This window comes from Symsagittifera roscoffensis, chromosome 1, assembly GCF_963678635.1.
Source record: "Symsagittifera roscoffensis chromosome 1, txSymRosc1.1, whole genome shotgun sequence".
In the NCBI taxonomy this organism is placed as follows: domain Eukaryota; kingdom Metazoa; phylum Xenacoelomorpha; order Acoela; family Convolutidae; genus Symsagittifera; species Symsagittifera roscoffensis.
The window spans coordinates 99,909,691-99,924,208 of NC_087062.1; the positions used below are offsets into that span (position 1 = coordinate 99,909,691).

The 14,518-nt window shown below is 36.2% G+C and overlaps 2 protein-coding genes across 2 annotated transcripts in view; both read right to left on the reverse strand.

Moving 5' to 3' along the window:
• LOC134853382 (uncharacterized) overlaps nucleotides 1-14,518 on the reverse strand; it is a 540,493-nt gene that overhangs the window by 501,971 nt on the left and 24,004 nt on the right. The gene's annotated exons all lie outside the window — the stretch shown is intronic.
• Nucleotides 957-14,518, reverse strand: part of LOC134852548 (uncharacterized) — a 14,663-nt gene continuing 1,101 nt past the window's right edge. The window contains exons 2-6 of the mRNA XM_063868802.1: nucleotides 13,588-13,722; nucleotides 8,931-9,086; nucleotides 5,463-5,710; nucleotides 1,951-2,095; nucleotides 957-1,406 (exon numbers count right to left, since the gene is read on the reverse strand). Coding sequence (XP_063724872.1) covers nucleotides 1,210-1,406; nucleotides 1,951-2,095; nucleotides 5,463-5,710; nucleotides 8,931-9,086; nucleotides 13,588-13,722 — 881 coding nt within the window. The 3' untranslated portion in view covers nucleotides 957-1,209. The remainder of the gene's footprint in view (nucleotides 1,407-1,950; nucleotides 2,096-5,462; nucleotides 5,711-8,930; nucleotides 9,087-13,587; nucleotides 13,723-14,518) is intronic.

The window sequence follows — 14,518 nt, forward strand, 5'->3', positions numbered from 1 at the left end:
TCAGATTGAATGGACATTCAACCCTGCCTATGCTCCTCATTTCGGAGGTGTATGGGAACGACTCAGAAGATCAGTCAAAGAATCGTTCTTTGCCGTCATATGAAGCCAGATTCTAACAGACAACTTATTCAACACCGTTCTTTGCGAAGCTGAACACTTCATGAACGCAAGACCCATCACTACAGTTTCAGCATCACCCCAAATCATTTTCTTCTCGGGAGAGCGCATGCCAGCATGCCACCTCTACAAACCCAACAGCCCTCAACCCTCAGTCAACAATGGAAATTTGCCCAACAACTCGCAACCCATATTTGGAAACACTTGATGAAGGAGTTTATCCCAACACTACTGCCAAGACAACGGTGGACAAAGAAGACTCCGCCTATCAAAATAGGAGAAATTGTCTGGATTCTTCAGGCTATGACACCACGAGGACTCTGGCCAATTGGACGGATCACAGGAAACAAACCATCCGATGATGACCAGTTCCGCGTTTATTTCGTCAAAATAAGAGACAAAATTGTGCCAATACCAGCCATTAGACTAGCACCTGTTAGTCCGGATTATTGCAATCAACCAGCAAACGAATATTCACGACAATGAGAGCATCACCCCAAAGCAGCCTTGCGCCGACAGCCATAGCCGATAACTTCAACTGACACTTAAACGACCGTTAAGCCAGCGTTTTAAGCTTTATAAGTAGGAACTACCCCACCCCTTTTTTCCTAATTTATTTTGCAGCTGCAAAATGAGGCCGAGTGTTATATGCCAATTTGACAATTGACAACCATCTTAGATGACTTCAACTTTTCACATGCAATCAGGAAGACCGGGAAAGAAATTGAAAATCAGAACTCAGCAAATACAAAATTGAAAAAATGCAAAACTGAATTACCAAATACGTGCAACCAACTAATTTATAATCAAATCAAATTTCAAAGCAAGAAAGACTCAAGTGCATCGTGTAAACTAGAAACGATTACATTTTCGTTTTCTATAGGTTTCCTTATGCAAAGAATTCGATGTTTCGTTTTTGTTGGAAAGAGAACAAGCGATGGTTGAAAGTAGCTGTATATAAAGTTCTAATTGAGACACATTCTGCGTCACACTTCAAACTTCGATTTTCAATTATTTGTAATGCAGGAGGATACTCTCACTGGAAAATTTCTTGGTTCGGCCAAAACTGTTTCTGAATTTCTTCCTCTCGCATTAGGCAGACTCCTTCCAAGGTATCGGTACAAAACGTGGCATTCCACCAAGATTCACTCCACTTTCGTCATGAGTTTTGTGCAACTTAGGGTACAAAACTTGCTTTTTGCTTCTGCCCAAAAGGGCTCCAAAATCTCCATAGCTGCCGTATGACATAATCAACACATCGCACATGGCCATGAGGGCTAAATCCACTCCTGAAACACACGCTAAGCTGACCTCTATCAGTTTAGACAATCGGAAGTATGGACCCATTATAATTATACTCTCCAAAGAAGCAAATGCAATAGCTCCAATATAATGCACCGCTTCGTATACCAAATCCCAACCTACCCTTCACCCCCTCCCCTAAACCGAATACAGACACAGGTCACATTATGTTCCGCTTCATTAACTTTGCGCTGACTTGACTTGATTCTTTTTTTGAGTTTTTTAGCGATGAGCGAGATTTCCGTTGACTTGCTCAAGGATAATGTGACTAATTAGGTTGTTAAAACATCTCTGTATTCCACCACACCTCTCCCAAAGTTCAACTTGTCCAGCTTGTGTTTTTACGGCTAAACACAAAAGTTTTGCTCTAGGAATGAACTATAATCGTAATCAAAGAACAGTCACTATTTCTTCATCATGCATACTTTCGCTACATCAGGACAACTTTGAAACCGTTTTTCAAAACTGAAATCAAATATTGGGCGTGGAGAGGAGAGGGGGTCGATGAAAAAAGTTTTAAAAAAACAGTACCCTGCACTGATTTCCTCTTTGGAAGAATCCTCTTCTCCTGAGCGGCAACCAGCACAACTTGATATTGTTTGAAGTCCTTTTCGTGACTCCGGAAAAACTCTTCCACGTCTCTGTTGTAGTAGCCAATAACGTAGAACACGCTCTTCTGAAACAACAAGCTTAGAGCATCAACAAGACTGCTCGTATATCAGAGCAAAGCCCTGAATGTTCTGATTGTTCCTAAATTTATATCGAATAGTTTTTGGGATATTTTGCCGCGCATAATAATTCGCGTTACACTCTCAGCATTATGAATGAACTCTTCAAAGCGCGCATAATTTAGTCCAGACCATGACAAATTTGGCAATTTTATAACCCCAGAACTAAATAAATTTATTGGAGGTGAAATATCTTTTTACATTTGAACTTAAGAAGTCGATATCTTCAATGAGGTCCAAAAAATTTTGTTGAAAATTATTATTTAGATCGGTGAAAATTGACTGAACAAAAAAACCACACCGAGTATAAATACTCCGTTTTCTTCGAAAGTAAGAACAATAATGTTTGAAAAAATGAAAAAAGAATCTTATTTATTTCTTCCTAGTCTCATGGAGATATCAAATCTTTTCAAAATCTTTCTTTGCAATAAATTCCACAAACTATTTCATGAACTCTGAAGCGAAGGAATTACCACATTGGTGATAATTTACCGTTGGCTTGTTTCAAATAGATTATTTGCCTGAATTTCTTTATGTTAAACTGTGTTTGAACCCTATACAGAAATTTGGTTCCTGGTAAAATGAGGATAATGCATCAAGTGTGAATCAAATATTCAAAAAGAAGAGAAGTAACTATAGTATCTTAGAACATATGTTTCAAAGTTCAATCACTGCTGTTTTGGTTTTTTTGTTTGTTGGTCATGATTCTTCTAAAGCTTGAGGTTTTTATCAATGATTCTGTGCTTTAGAAGTCAAACCTAAGCTATTACATGAATCGTCCATGCAATAACAAAGTTTGCCATAAATTTTGCTCAAAAGTTAGCAAAAGGCACCTGTATACAGCGTAGCTGCCATACCTATGTTTTTCAATAAAAATTTAAATCATAACACATCAACTCGCAGCAAAAGACAAATTGCGTTATTTAAGGAATGCAACAACCCAAAACCAAACATAATTATTTGAAAAAAAATTTCTGATGCTGAATCACGCTAGTATATCATTCGTGTTCATTGTTTTTTTAATTTTTCGAAATTTGTTTTGTTGCAAAAAGTGGTGGTACTATAAGAACCTTATTTGGAACTTATTTCACTTCACGTGTATCAGAGCAAATCATATCTTTTCTTAATAAAACTAATATAAAGTAAGACTTGAGCGCAAAGTTTGCACAAAATAAAAAATTGTTCTTAAGTTATGTTTTCCTTTTACAAAAGATACAAAACAATTAAGGCATCGTAGATATTCCAATTGATTCCAATATAATTTTGGTTCTATAGGTCAAGATTATCTCCATTCTATTCGTTGTTAGAACTTCTGAATGAATTGGAGAAGATGCATGCTGCGGTTTGGGTTGTTTAAAGATTGCCATTGTTGCCAATTTGGGACAATTAACGCGCGATATATTTCGCGCTATTAACGCGGAGATTTAATCCATCTTAGAAATTGATCCAAATTGGTTGAAAGAAGCTTATTTGCCATAATTGATTTGTCACAATAAGCGAAATCTTTGAAATAAGAAAAAAAAAGTAAATATATAACTCAAAGGCAAGCGAGCTAATTTGTTAAACTATTGTTCCGACTTTCGAATATTTGTGCTCGGGGTGGGTTTTTTTTCGTCAGACAAATTTCGACTTTTTAACTAGCTATTTTTGACTAAATTTTCTATATCATTCGAAAATTTATGTTGTCTGGAGCTGAAATTTAAAAAGCTATTTCACCTGTGATCATTTTTTGCAAAGTTATGGGGGTTTAAAGATTGTCATTTTGGTTCATTTGGGACAATTAACGGGCTATATATTTCGCGCTATTAACGTCTAAGCGGAGATTTAACCGTTCAAAATTGTTCAAAATTGGTTGAAGGAGGCTCATTTGCCATAATTGATTTGTTACTAGAAGCGAATTCTATCACTTTGTACTTTATATGGCGTCTGGGTTCAAAAATCTCAAATTGAAAAAAAATACATTTTTTTGTTTTTATTGATTTCATTTATTTTTTTTCAGGCTATTACCGCGCCAAAGACTCTATGAAACATTCGAAATATTCAGGGCTCCGCCCTGATACGAGCAATCTTGTTTTCTTATTAAATTTTTTGAAAATTCTAGGTAATTTCTTAGTAAAATTTAGAATTTACAATTTGATTATGGACGGTCCAAAACTATCAATTTTTGAACCCTAAGCCAATAGAAGGCAGTCGAGACGTTAAGTGGTCTTGTTGTTCCGAAGTGAGTTCCGAAGAAATTTAGTAATTTAAATAATTGGGTAGTTTTTATGCTCGTTTGTAGCTAACAATTACTGAAAGTTACTAAATTCTGTCTCAATTTAAATAGCTTAATCGTTAAAGGATAACATATAGAAGGGTAGTCGACATATTTGCAAACTTTCTTTCTTTCTGTATTTTAAATAAAAATGAGTATGGATAAATGATTATTATTTTTTACTTTTTCGGATAGCTCTACTATGAACACTTCCAAAAGTTGAAAAGAGAGCCTATCAAAAAAGAAAAATGTTGGTTTTAAACAAAAAAATCAACAAAAACCATTTTCGTTCTTGAGTTCATATTTAGGGAGATATTCTATTTGCAATCATTTTGGTGTTACTGGTATTATTTAAGAATAGCCAACTTGAGCTAGGAAGCGCGCGGTATCTCCTCATTTCTCAAAAAACTTAAATTCTTTGAAGTTTCAGTAGGTTTCAGCATAGTTTCAGGTAGATAATTTCACTCTTTAAAAAGTAAGATCATCTAATGAAATAGTTAATAAGTCAAACTATACCAAATCTTATCGATTTTCCTTTTTTTTTTGAAAAATTTTCAATTTTTTTGACAAAAAATTTAAGTTTTTGCACATCTTATCATCGACTTACCATGAACCAAAAACATAGTACCCTCATTCCACAATCTGCAAAAAATAACCATTGATATTTACCAACTAGAGAACGCGCGCCGAGATTTTCAACAAAATCCAAAAAAAAAAATCGTTTTTCTTACCATTCTGTTACCATCACACAAATCATGAAACCTTACCAATTCTATTCTTTATCTTAATACATTGGGAAACCTATTCCCTATCCCAATACATAGCTTGCAGACCGGATGTTCTATTCCCTATCTTAAAACATGGGTGTCTGCAGGGACCCCCCTCCCCCACTTTCCCTCACACATATATTACTGTATGTATTGGCTTGCCCTAGGCCCTTAGAAAGTTTTAGGGGGCTCCGCTATAAATATCCTAAATTAGTATCAGAGGAAGAACATTTGCGGGGGCCAGGGGGTCGAACCCCTAAGCACCCCCTCCCCCTAAACACGCTACTACTTTACCTCATATGTTTTGGAGACATTGTTAAAAGCATCTTGCAGGTATCTGGTTTTGGAGAAAACATCGGGCCCCCTGTGCAGAGCCTCCATGTGTCCCCTGTAGTCTCCCATCCGCATGTGCACATAGACAGCGGTGCAGTTGGTTCCTCTGGAGCAGTTGTTCATTTCATTCAAACTTTCGTACACTTTTTGAGCGTCGCTTAAAATATCTTCTCTGAAAATCATTTTGCTTCGAAACTCGGCGTAGTAACCTGAAACGTTACAAACTTAAATGTCTATTAATAGCAGGGGCGGATCTAGGATTTTCTCGAGGGAGGGGACGACTTTTCAAAAAAAATTTCGAAAATTTTGTCGACTTTTTTTTCGACCGAATTGATTTTTGACGACCGAATTGAAGGTCGACCGAATTGATTTTTGAGCTTTCCCTAAACATGGTTTAGTCTTTTTCTGTTTTTCGTTTTTTTCGGCGCGCGCTACCCCCTCAAAATTAGAATATATTACCGCCGAAGGCGCCCTTAGAAAAATTTAGGGGCCAATCGGCCAAACATGGATTTCTTAAAAAGTACCAAAGGGGGGACCCTTTGGGTCGGCAGGGGGGTCGAATCCCTGAGGGGAAAGCGTCCCCCCCCCCGCCCCCTCCCCCTAAATCCGCCCCTGATTAATAGAGTGCTTTACTAAATTTTTTTCCCGAAAAACGACTTCAATAACTCTCTCTTCCATCTGAAACTTAGTAAAAGAACTGCCACCCCTACTGAAAACTAATTCAACGGTTAAGCATATTAGTATATATTTAGCATATTAGGTAAACTATAAGTGAAAATTGTATCTTAGACGAATTAACTCCCCCTTGCAATGTAGATAAGATTAAGTTAGTCGAATTTTTGACCAATCAGAATGCAGCAAAATTCAAATTATAAGCAAATCGCTCTTGTGGTAGTTTACTGCTTTTATTTATAGGGGTGGCAATTCTTTAGTAGATATCATAGAGGCAATTGTTAAGTAGATCCATCTTTTTTTAAACTAAACAAATGGTTTTCGATATTGGGTCTTTTTTATACGGCACAAAATTCATCGTTTTGCTATATTGAAGTTTCGATTATAGAAAATTAGGTCTGAAGCAGGGGCGGATCAAGGATTTTCTCGAGGGGGGGGGGGGCGAATTTTCAAAAAAAAAATGAAAATTTTGTCGACAAAATTGAATTCTGAGCTCTCCCAAATAACTCTAAAGGCCCTATTTTGACCATATTTTCTGCGCCGCAGACAAATTTTTGAAAAAATAGCAGGACAAAAAAGGCATTTTTAGGCTCCCCCCTCAAACTTAGTAAATATTAGCGCCCAAGTCGCCTTCAGAAAAGGTTTAGGGTTAGTCAGCCAAAAATGGATATGTCAAAATAGTGCAAATGGGGTTTAGTTCAAGAAAAAGTGTTGAAATCAATTATGAAATAACCTTGACAGAAATAAGTGATTTCAGTGCCAAAAAAACTAGATTATAATCAATTATGATGGATTGTAATTGATTTTTTTTTCAAAAATAATTGATTATAATGACAACATTATCAACTTTGTGGTCTGAATTATACATCTTTAAAAGATTATAATGGATTAAGTTTGTCTCATGCGTCCATTATAATTGATCAAAATCCATAGGCGGTCTGTGCAGCTACCCGGGTTGACCTCCGTACACCGAAAATGCTTATCATACAATTCCATACATCAAGTGTGTGGAAAAATGCTTGTCATACAATTTTCATACAATTTCTAAAAATGGTTGAAAACTGGTATAAACTTATTTCTGTGGCTGTTTGATTCTAATAAAAACAGTCTGGTGATAAAAAACTGAGGTTTTCGTTTTTTGAAAAAATGCTTATCATACAATTCCCATATATGGAAATTGTATGACTGGAATTTTTTTGATGGCGACACAAAAAATTTTTCAAGTAATTTTTAAAATTTGGCCCAAAAATTTTTTTTTTTTGAACCGCAAATCGAATTTCGTACGCAAACAAACATTTTTCGAAAAAATTTTTTTTGCATGCAAAAATTAATATTTTGTGTGCATAACGTAGTCCTGGATACGATAAAATTGGCTTTTATTTTCTTTTCACTTAGTTTTTTTTTTCAAAAACGCTGAAAATTCCTATTTCTTTTGTATGAGGTGTTAATGTATGCCTTGATCAATGTCTGATAATTTGAAAATTCAAAAATTTAAAACAATCACCATTAAAAAATTTTGCCAAAAACTAAAAGTTTGTTGCTTTTGTTATATCAATTGTGAAAGACAGCCGAACTCAGGTCGTTTTCTATGCATTATAAATGCAAAGACCGTCCAACCTTTGGTGCTTTGAGTAACCAAGGTCTTTGTCACTTGTGTTCGGCTGCAAACACAACGTTTCAGAAATAAATTTAGAAAGAAAAAATCAAACTTTTTGATTTATGGAAAAACATCTATCATACAATTTTCATTTATGGAAAAATGTTTATCATAGAGATTTCATACAAAGTTCTGTACGTATGGCATTGTATGGAATTGTATGACAAGAAGTTTCTCATATATGGGAATTGTATGATAAGGAGTTTCGGTCATCCCGGGTATGTATGTCTCATATGCTAATTTTAAAACCAATTGACCTGTTGCGCATTAATTGTCTCAAATTGGTTAAATTATTTTTTCAAACTATCCTAATTCTACGAAAAATGATAACTGGTGAATTTTTCTGACAAATAGTTTTTAAATTTTAACATAAATATTCCGCTCTCTTAAATTCTAGCATAAGTAAACTATAAACTTTAATTTTTCTTCGTGATAAAGCTTTAAAAAGCTTTTGTTCCGACTTTTGAAAAAAAAGCGGACTACATATGCTGAAATGTATATACTATGTGTGAGAAAAATTCATCGGTTATAATTTTTGAAAGTTTATAAAGCGGTTTTGAAAAAAATAATTGGGCCGATTTGAGACAATTATCGCATAATTTTTTGCGTTCTTATATCAGGCGTAAGCGTTGAGCGTATTTGAACTTCTACCTTTTTTGCTTGTTATATTTGTAAAATATGTAGCAGCATAGAATTTTTCGAAAAAATTGTATGCAGCTGTCTTTTACAAATATAACAAGCAAAAAAAGGTAACAGTTCTAATACGTTCAACAGAACGCATCATTGTGTTTACTCCCAACAACCCCCTCTACCCCCCCCCCCCGCACTCTTCCACCCCCTCCCCCTCCACGCCCCCAAAGCAGTTTACGAACCCCACCCACCCCAATTCTAAAGATACTGACTAAAATGACAATATAATCAATTATGATTCATCGGCGCTCTTCCACATCAGCGTGTGGAGGGTCAAATTAAGAAAAAGAACAGCTGATAGAAAGATGATTTCGTGTATCAGATTTTCTAAATTGATCTTAAAGTGCAGTCGGAACATTCAGCGCTGTGCCCTGATGTACAAGCAGTCTTTTTTTTGACTCTATACTAACCGTGGACAAGTTGCTGCAAATACTGTGGATAATGAGGAAGTTGTACTCGTGCGCCTTTGAGATCCTCGGGCGACTGTCCGTAAGCTAGGACCCCCTTCTGCCACACTTGCGCGTTGCTGGCTGTCACCACCCGACTTGCACTGAGAGCACAATCATCTGCGACATTAAAGGAGACTAATCATTGCAATAATGAGTCACTGATCATACCGCACTTCACTTACTCGCAAATTGACTTCTCGGGTCGAGCTGCTCACTGTATATTTCAACGGTCTCGCCCAAAAAAATGAATGTGCTCGACCCGGGCGAGATATGTTGTAGACCATCTCGACCGAATTCGGGCATGTTCGAAATTCAATTATGATAAGTTATCCAAACTTGATTGTTTTTAATTATGCTTTTCGGGTAATATCTCAGAATGCTTTTTTATCAGAATGAAATTATTGGGTTTTTTGCAACTTTAATGCTCTGCAGAGATGCTCAATTTTTGGTTTATCTTATGAATACTCTGGTTTTCAATTTGAGTCAATAACATTATAAACTTATATTCGAAAAAAGTTTACCGCGGATAACCGGTGTTTTTGACCATTCTTGAGATTTTTTTCGACCGTGCTCCAGGTTTGTTTTGACTGCACTCGATCAAAGTTTGCAACGTTTCTACTGTGCTCGGGGTATGTTTTGAGTTTTTGTTCGACCCAAACCCCTGTCTCGACTGTTATTGTCTGGTCGAGCACAGAAATGTGCTCTACTTTGAAAGTCGATTATTAGTGAGCACTTCGACTGGGGCTGTACTGACAGCTTTATAGCAACCTGCAATTGCTCCATCAAAGAGGGGGTACTACATCACTGTGAGGTAACGTGAAAAAAACAAAACCTTCTAAGTACCACGGGGAAAAAGATCAAGTAAGGCTCCAAGTACCGACCCCTAGTTTTTTAACACGGGAAATAGTATTGAAACATGCTTGGAGAGGGCTTTTGGTTGAAAAGAGAAAACGAAGAAAAAAAATATACTCAGTTAGCCTTAAGAGTTGAAAAATGAATTAGCGCGTGGTACTAGTGTTGGTATAAAAAGGTAGCTGGAAATGGAATTTCCACTATAATGTTTCATCTGGAGCGAAATTTAACTTAAGCTTTCCAACTTTTCTGTTAACTTATAATGCTATATCTGAATGAGAGAAACTGGTGTTTGCTGGTAAAAGTTTGGTGTATAAATGAAGCTAGAAGAAATTGAAGCAAATATAAACAAGACTGCTCGTATCAGGGCGAAGCCCTGAATGTTCTGACTGCCTTTTAAGGTTTATGGAGCAGTAATAACATTAAAAAATTCAATGAAATAAAACAAAATGAAAAAAAAAAATTTCTAAAATTTGAAATTTTTTAAATAAAAATCATCCCCCCACACGCCATATAAAGTACAAAAGGATAGATTTCGCTCCTTGTAACAAACCAATTATGGCAAATAGGCTTCTTTTAACCAATTTGGAACGATTTCTAAGATGGATTAACTCTCCGCTTACGCGCTAATAACGCGAAATATATCGCGCGTTAATTGTCCCAAATTGGCCAAAATGGCAATCTTTAAACCCCCGTAACTTTACGAAAAATGATCACAGGTGAAATATCTTTTCAAATTTGAGCTCAGGACAACAATACCTTTCGAATGATATTAAAAATTTCCGTCAAAAATGGCTAGTTAAAAAGTCGAAAATTGTCTAAAGAAAAAAAACCCACCCCGAGCACAAATATTCCGTTACTTTCGTATCGAAAGTCGGAACAATTACAAGAAAGAACAAAAAGTGGTGAAACCTTTTAAATTTGGAGGGACCTGTTGGGAAATCTTAGCAAAGTATTCCTAGTCATTTTTATCCGCAGAACGAAGTGATTTGGCTTATTGTTGTTCCGACTTTCGATACGAAAGTAACGGAATATTTGTGCTCGGGGTGGGTTTTTTTTTCTTCAGACAAATTTCGACTTTTTAACTAGCCATTTTTGACAGATTTTTTTATATCATTCGAAAGGTATTGTTGTCCTGAGCTCAAATTTGAAAAGATATTTTACCTGTGATCATTTTTCGTAAAGTTACGGGGGCTTAAAGATTGCAACTTTGCGATTAACGCGCGATATATTTTGCGCTATTAACGCGTAAGCGAAGAGTTAATCGGTCTTAGAAATCGTTCCAAATGTGTTAAAAGAAGTTTATTCGCCATAATTGGTTTGTTACAAAGAGCGAAACCTATCCTCTTGTACTTTATATGGCGTGTGGGGGATGATTTTCATTAAAAATTTCAAATTTTAGAAAATTTTTTTTTTTCATTTTGTTTTATTTCATTGATTTTTTTAAATGTTAATACTGCTCTAAACCTTCAAAGGCAGTCGGAACATTCAGGGCTTCGCCCTGATACGAGCAGTCTTGTTCCGACTTTCGATACGAAAGTAACGGAATATTTGTGCTCGGGGTGGGTTTTTTTCTTCAGACAAACTTCGACTTTTTAATTAGCCATTTTTGACAAAAAATTTTTATCATTCGAAAGGTATTGTTGTCCTGAGCTCAAATTGGAAAAAATATTTTACCTGTGATCATTTTTTGTAAAGTTATGGGGGTTCAAACATTGCCATTTTGGCCATTTTGGGACAATTAACGCGCGATATATTTCGCGCTATTAACGCGGAGATTTTTTTCATATATGAAAATTGTATGATAAGCATTTTTTGTCAACCCGGGTAGCGTGGATTGGAGGAAGAAGACTTTCCAAAATAGAGGATGTTCATAGCAAGTACAATACAGTATATTTCAATTATTGCAGGCCACATTTCAGCTCAAAAAACTATTTTGCTTTATAGGAAGCCAATCGAATGTTATCGAATGTTTGAAGAATGAGCAACGAGAGACCAGCTTAAGTTGGGACCAACCTCTCTCCAAATACATTTCTTTGCATTTAGATAACACCAGTGACTGAAGTTAGAGTTTCACAATTTATAGCAAAAAAACTCTCGTAGATTACAGATCGTTCAGCGAAAACAGCAAGTTGCTATTACAGAAGAAGAATTGTTCACATTCCGACATTTTTTTCAGTGACTAATCAGTTTAATTTTTCTCAAATTTTCAAGTTGAACCAAGTTGTGAGCGCCCAAAAGAAAAGTTAGCTTTCATAGACTCCTTCTAGTCCATACATCAATGGAGGTTTTTACTGGATCCAGTCATCAGTATATAGTTCTCGGTTAACAGAGTATTTAAACCAGCAGCAAAAAAAAACCAAAATTGATGCTGCGGTTTTGATTACCTTATAGGCAGAGCAATGGTTAAAACATCGATTCGGAAAACTAACCTCACAAAAAGAAGTTGATTTGATTTTTTTCTGGTAAAACTCAATACTAACATACTACCCTAACTGCAGAGTTAACTCACAGTTCTTTCGATCTATTTTAAAAATCTCCACTGCTTATTTTTGACAAAGATTTTACCCAAAAAACGTCCCTCATAACTGTCAGACGTACCAATGTTGAATTAGAAGTTTTGGGGGATCGCAGTACATGTTTTGTAATAGACATTCTGACAAAATTGTAAAACCTAATCATGGCGCGACGCTAGGAACAAAACGTAATGATGCTTCCTTTAGAGATACTCCACATTTAGTGAACACCCAATTGCCTCGCTTTGTGCAACACAATGTACTTACTCATTCTATTGAGAGAAGATTGTAGTTACAAATGGCAACTTTATCAAAAAGGGTTCTTCGAAATTGAGTTTTTCTATGTTTGTGAGGCAACGAAAACATGCTTGACTGTCGAGGATAAGTTATAAAGAGGATCCAGCTGATGTTGATGATGCCGGCTCACAAGCAGAAAATGCTGATGCGCATAAAGCCTATGTAAGACAATCAACTGAAGTAAAATGAGGAAGCGTAATTCAAATCAGAAGAGGAATTTGAGAAATGGAGGAAATTAATTTCAAATAAAAAAAGAAGAAGTTTTTCTGCAATCGCAAAGTATTCGGCACTTGTCTCGAAGGCATGGTGATCCTAAACTTGATCGCTTTCACATACCTTTTCGGGGCAACTTTTTGCGGTTTTTACGGAGCGTTGCTTGTTTTTTTCCACTCCCTTCCGGAGTTTTTGCTCAACATAAACAGATTGTTTCTTTATTTCCTCCATTTTTGGATAGCTGTATGCCAGTTTGCATACTCATTGCTGGTCAATGAGATTGCTTGACGAAACTTGAACAATCACTCGCCATCTTTTTCTGCTTTTTAATCGTAATGTTGCTCCACTGCGCTTACATCCGGCGCGAGAGGAATGTGAATCAGTGTTCCTTCCCTGCTTAATATACTGTTACGAATTGTCGCCTGTTACGAATTAAGGGGACTAACGATATATTTCTTCTTTTAACCATAAGCCCTTTCCCCGATTTATTCAATACTGTTCCTCCTGTTAAAACCACAGGATTCGGTACTTGGAGGCACAATTGAGGTTGTTTCCCGCGGTACACCTATCTGCGATCTTGATTTTCCCTCAGTAACGAACAGTGCTGTAGTACCGCCCTGATGGAGCGAAGGCTGATTATTATACTGATCCTAACCAGCTAACAAGCAGTCAAAACCTTTCAGTGATTCAGAGAGCAATCACAAGTTAACAAAAAAAGGGACAGAAACGAGAAGACTCACCTTTCGGCAGCACCAAGCAAAACGTTGATCCATCATTTCTGCACAATTGTTTGGCGTCGAAAACCTTAGAGAGATGACTCATTTGTCTAGGCAGTAGGACTAGTTTGATGCCGAATTGAAGGTAAACAGCCAAACCTGAAAATATGATGGTGAAATTAACTCTAAACGAATCCTGTTTCTTTGTGACTTCGTTTTTGCAAGAATTATTCGTTGCCTTCTTGCAAACTTTATTTAAAAAGTGACAACAAGACTGCTCGTATCAGGGCCAAGCGAAGCCCTGAATGTTCCGACTGCCTTTTAAGGTTTATGGAGCAGTAATAACCCGAGTTGAACTCCATAAACTGAAAATGCTTATCTTACAATTCCATACATCAAACCTAAAAAATTAAAAGTAATAAAATAAAATGAATTTTTTTTCTAAAATTTGAAATTTTTTATAAAAATCATCCCCCCACACGCCATTTAAAGCACAAAAGGATGAATTTTGCTCCTAGTAACAAATCAATTATGGCAAATAGGCTTCCTTCAACCAATTTGGAACAATTTCTAAGACGGATTAACTCTCCGCTTACGCGTTAATAGCGCGAAATATATCGCGCGTTAATTGTCCCAAAATGGCAATCTTTAAACCCTCATAAATTTATGAAAAATGATCGCAGGTGAATTATCGTTTCAAATTTGAGCTCAAGACAACAATAACTTTCGAATGATATAAAAAAAAATCTGTCAAAAATAGCTAGTTTAAATAGTCGAAATTTGTCTGAAGAAAAAAAACCCACCCCGAGAACAAATATTCCGTTAGTTTCGTATCAAAGTCGGAACAATAACGCTATGATTTTGTTTTGCCCTTACTGTTCCGGCCTTTGATACGAAAATAACGGAATATTTGTGCTCGGGTTGGGTTTTTTTTTCTTAGACAAATTTCGACTTT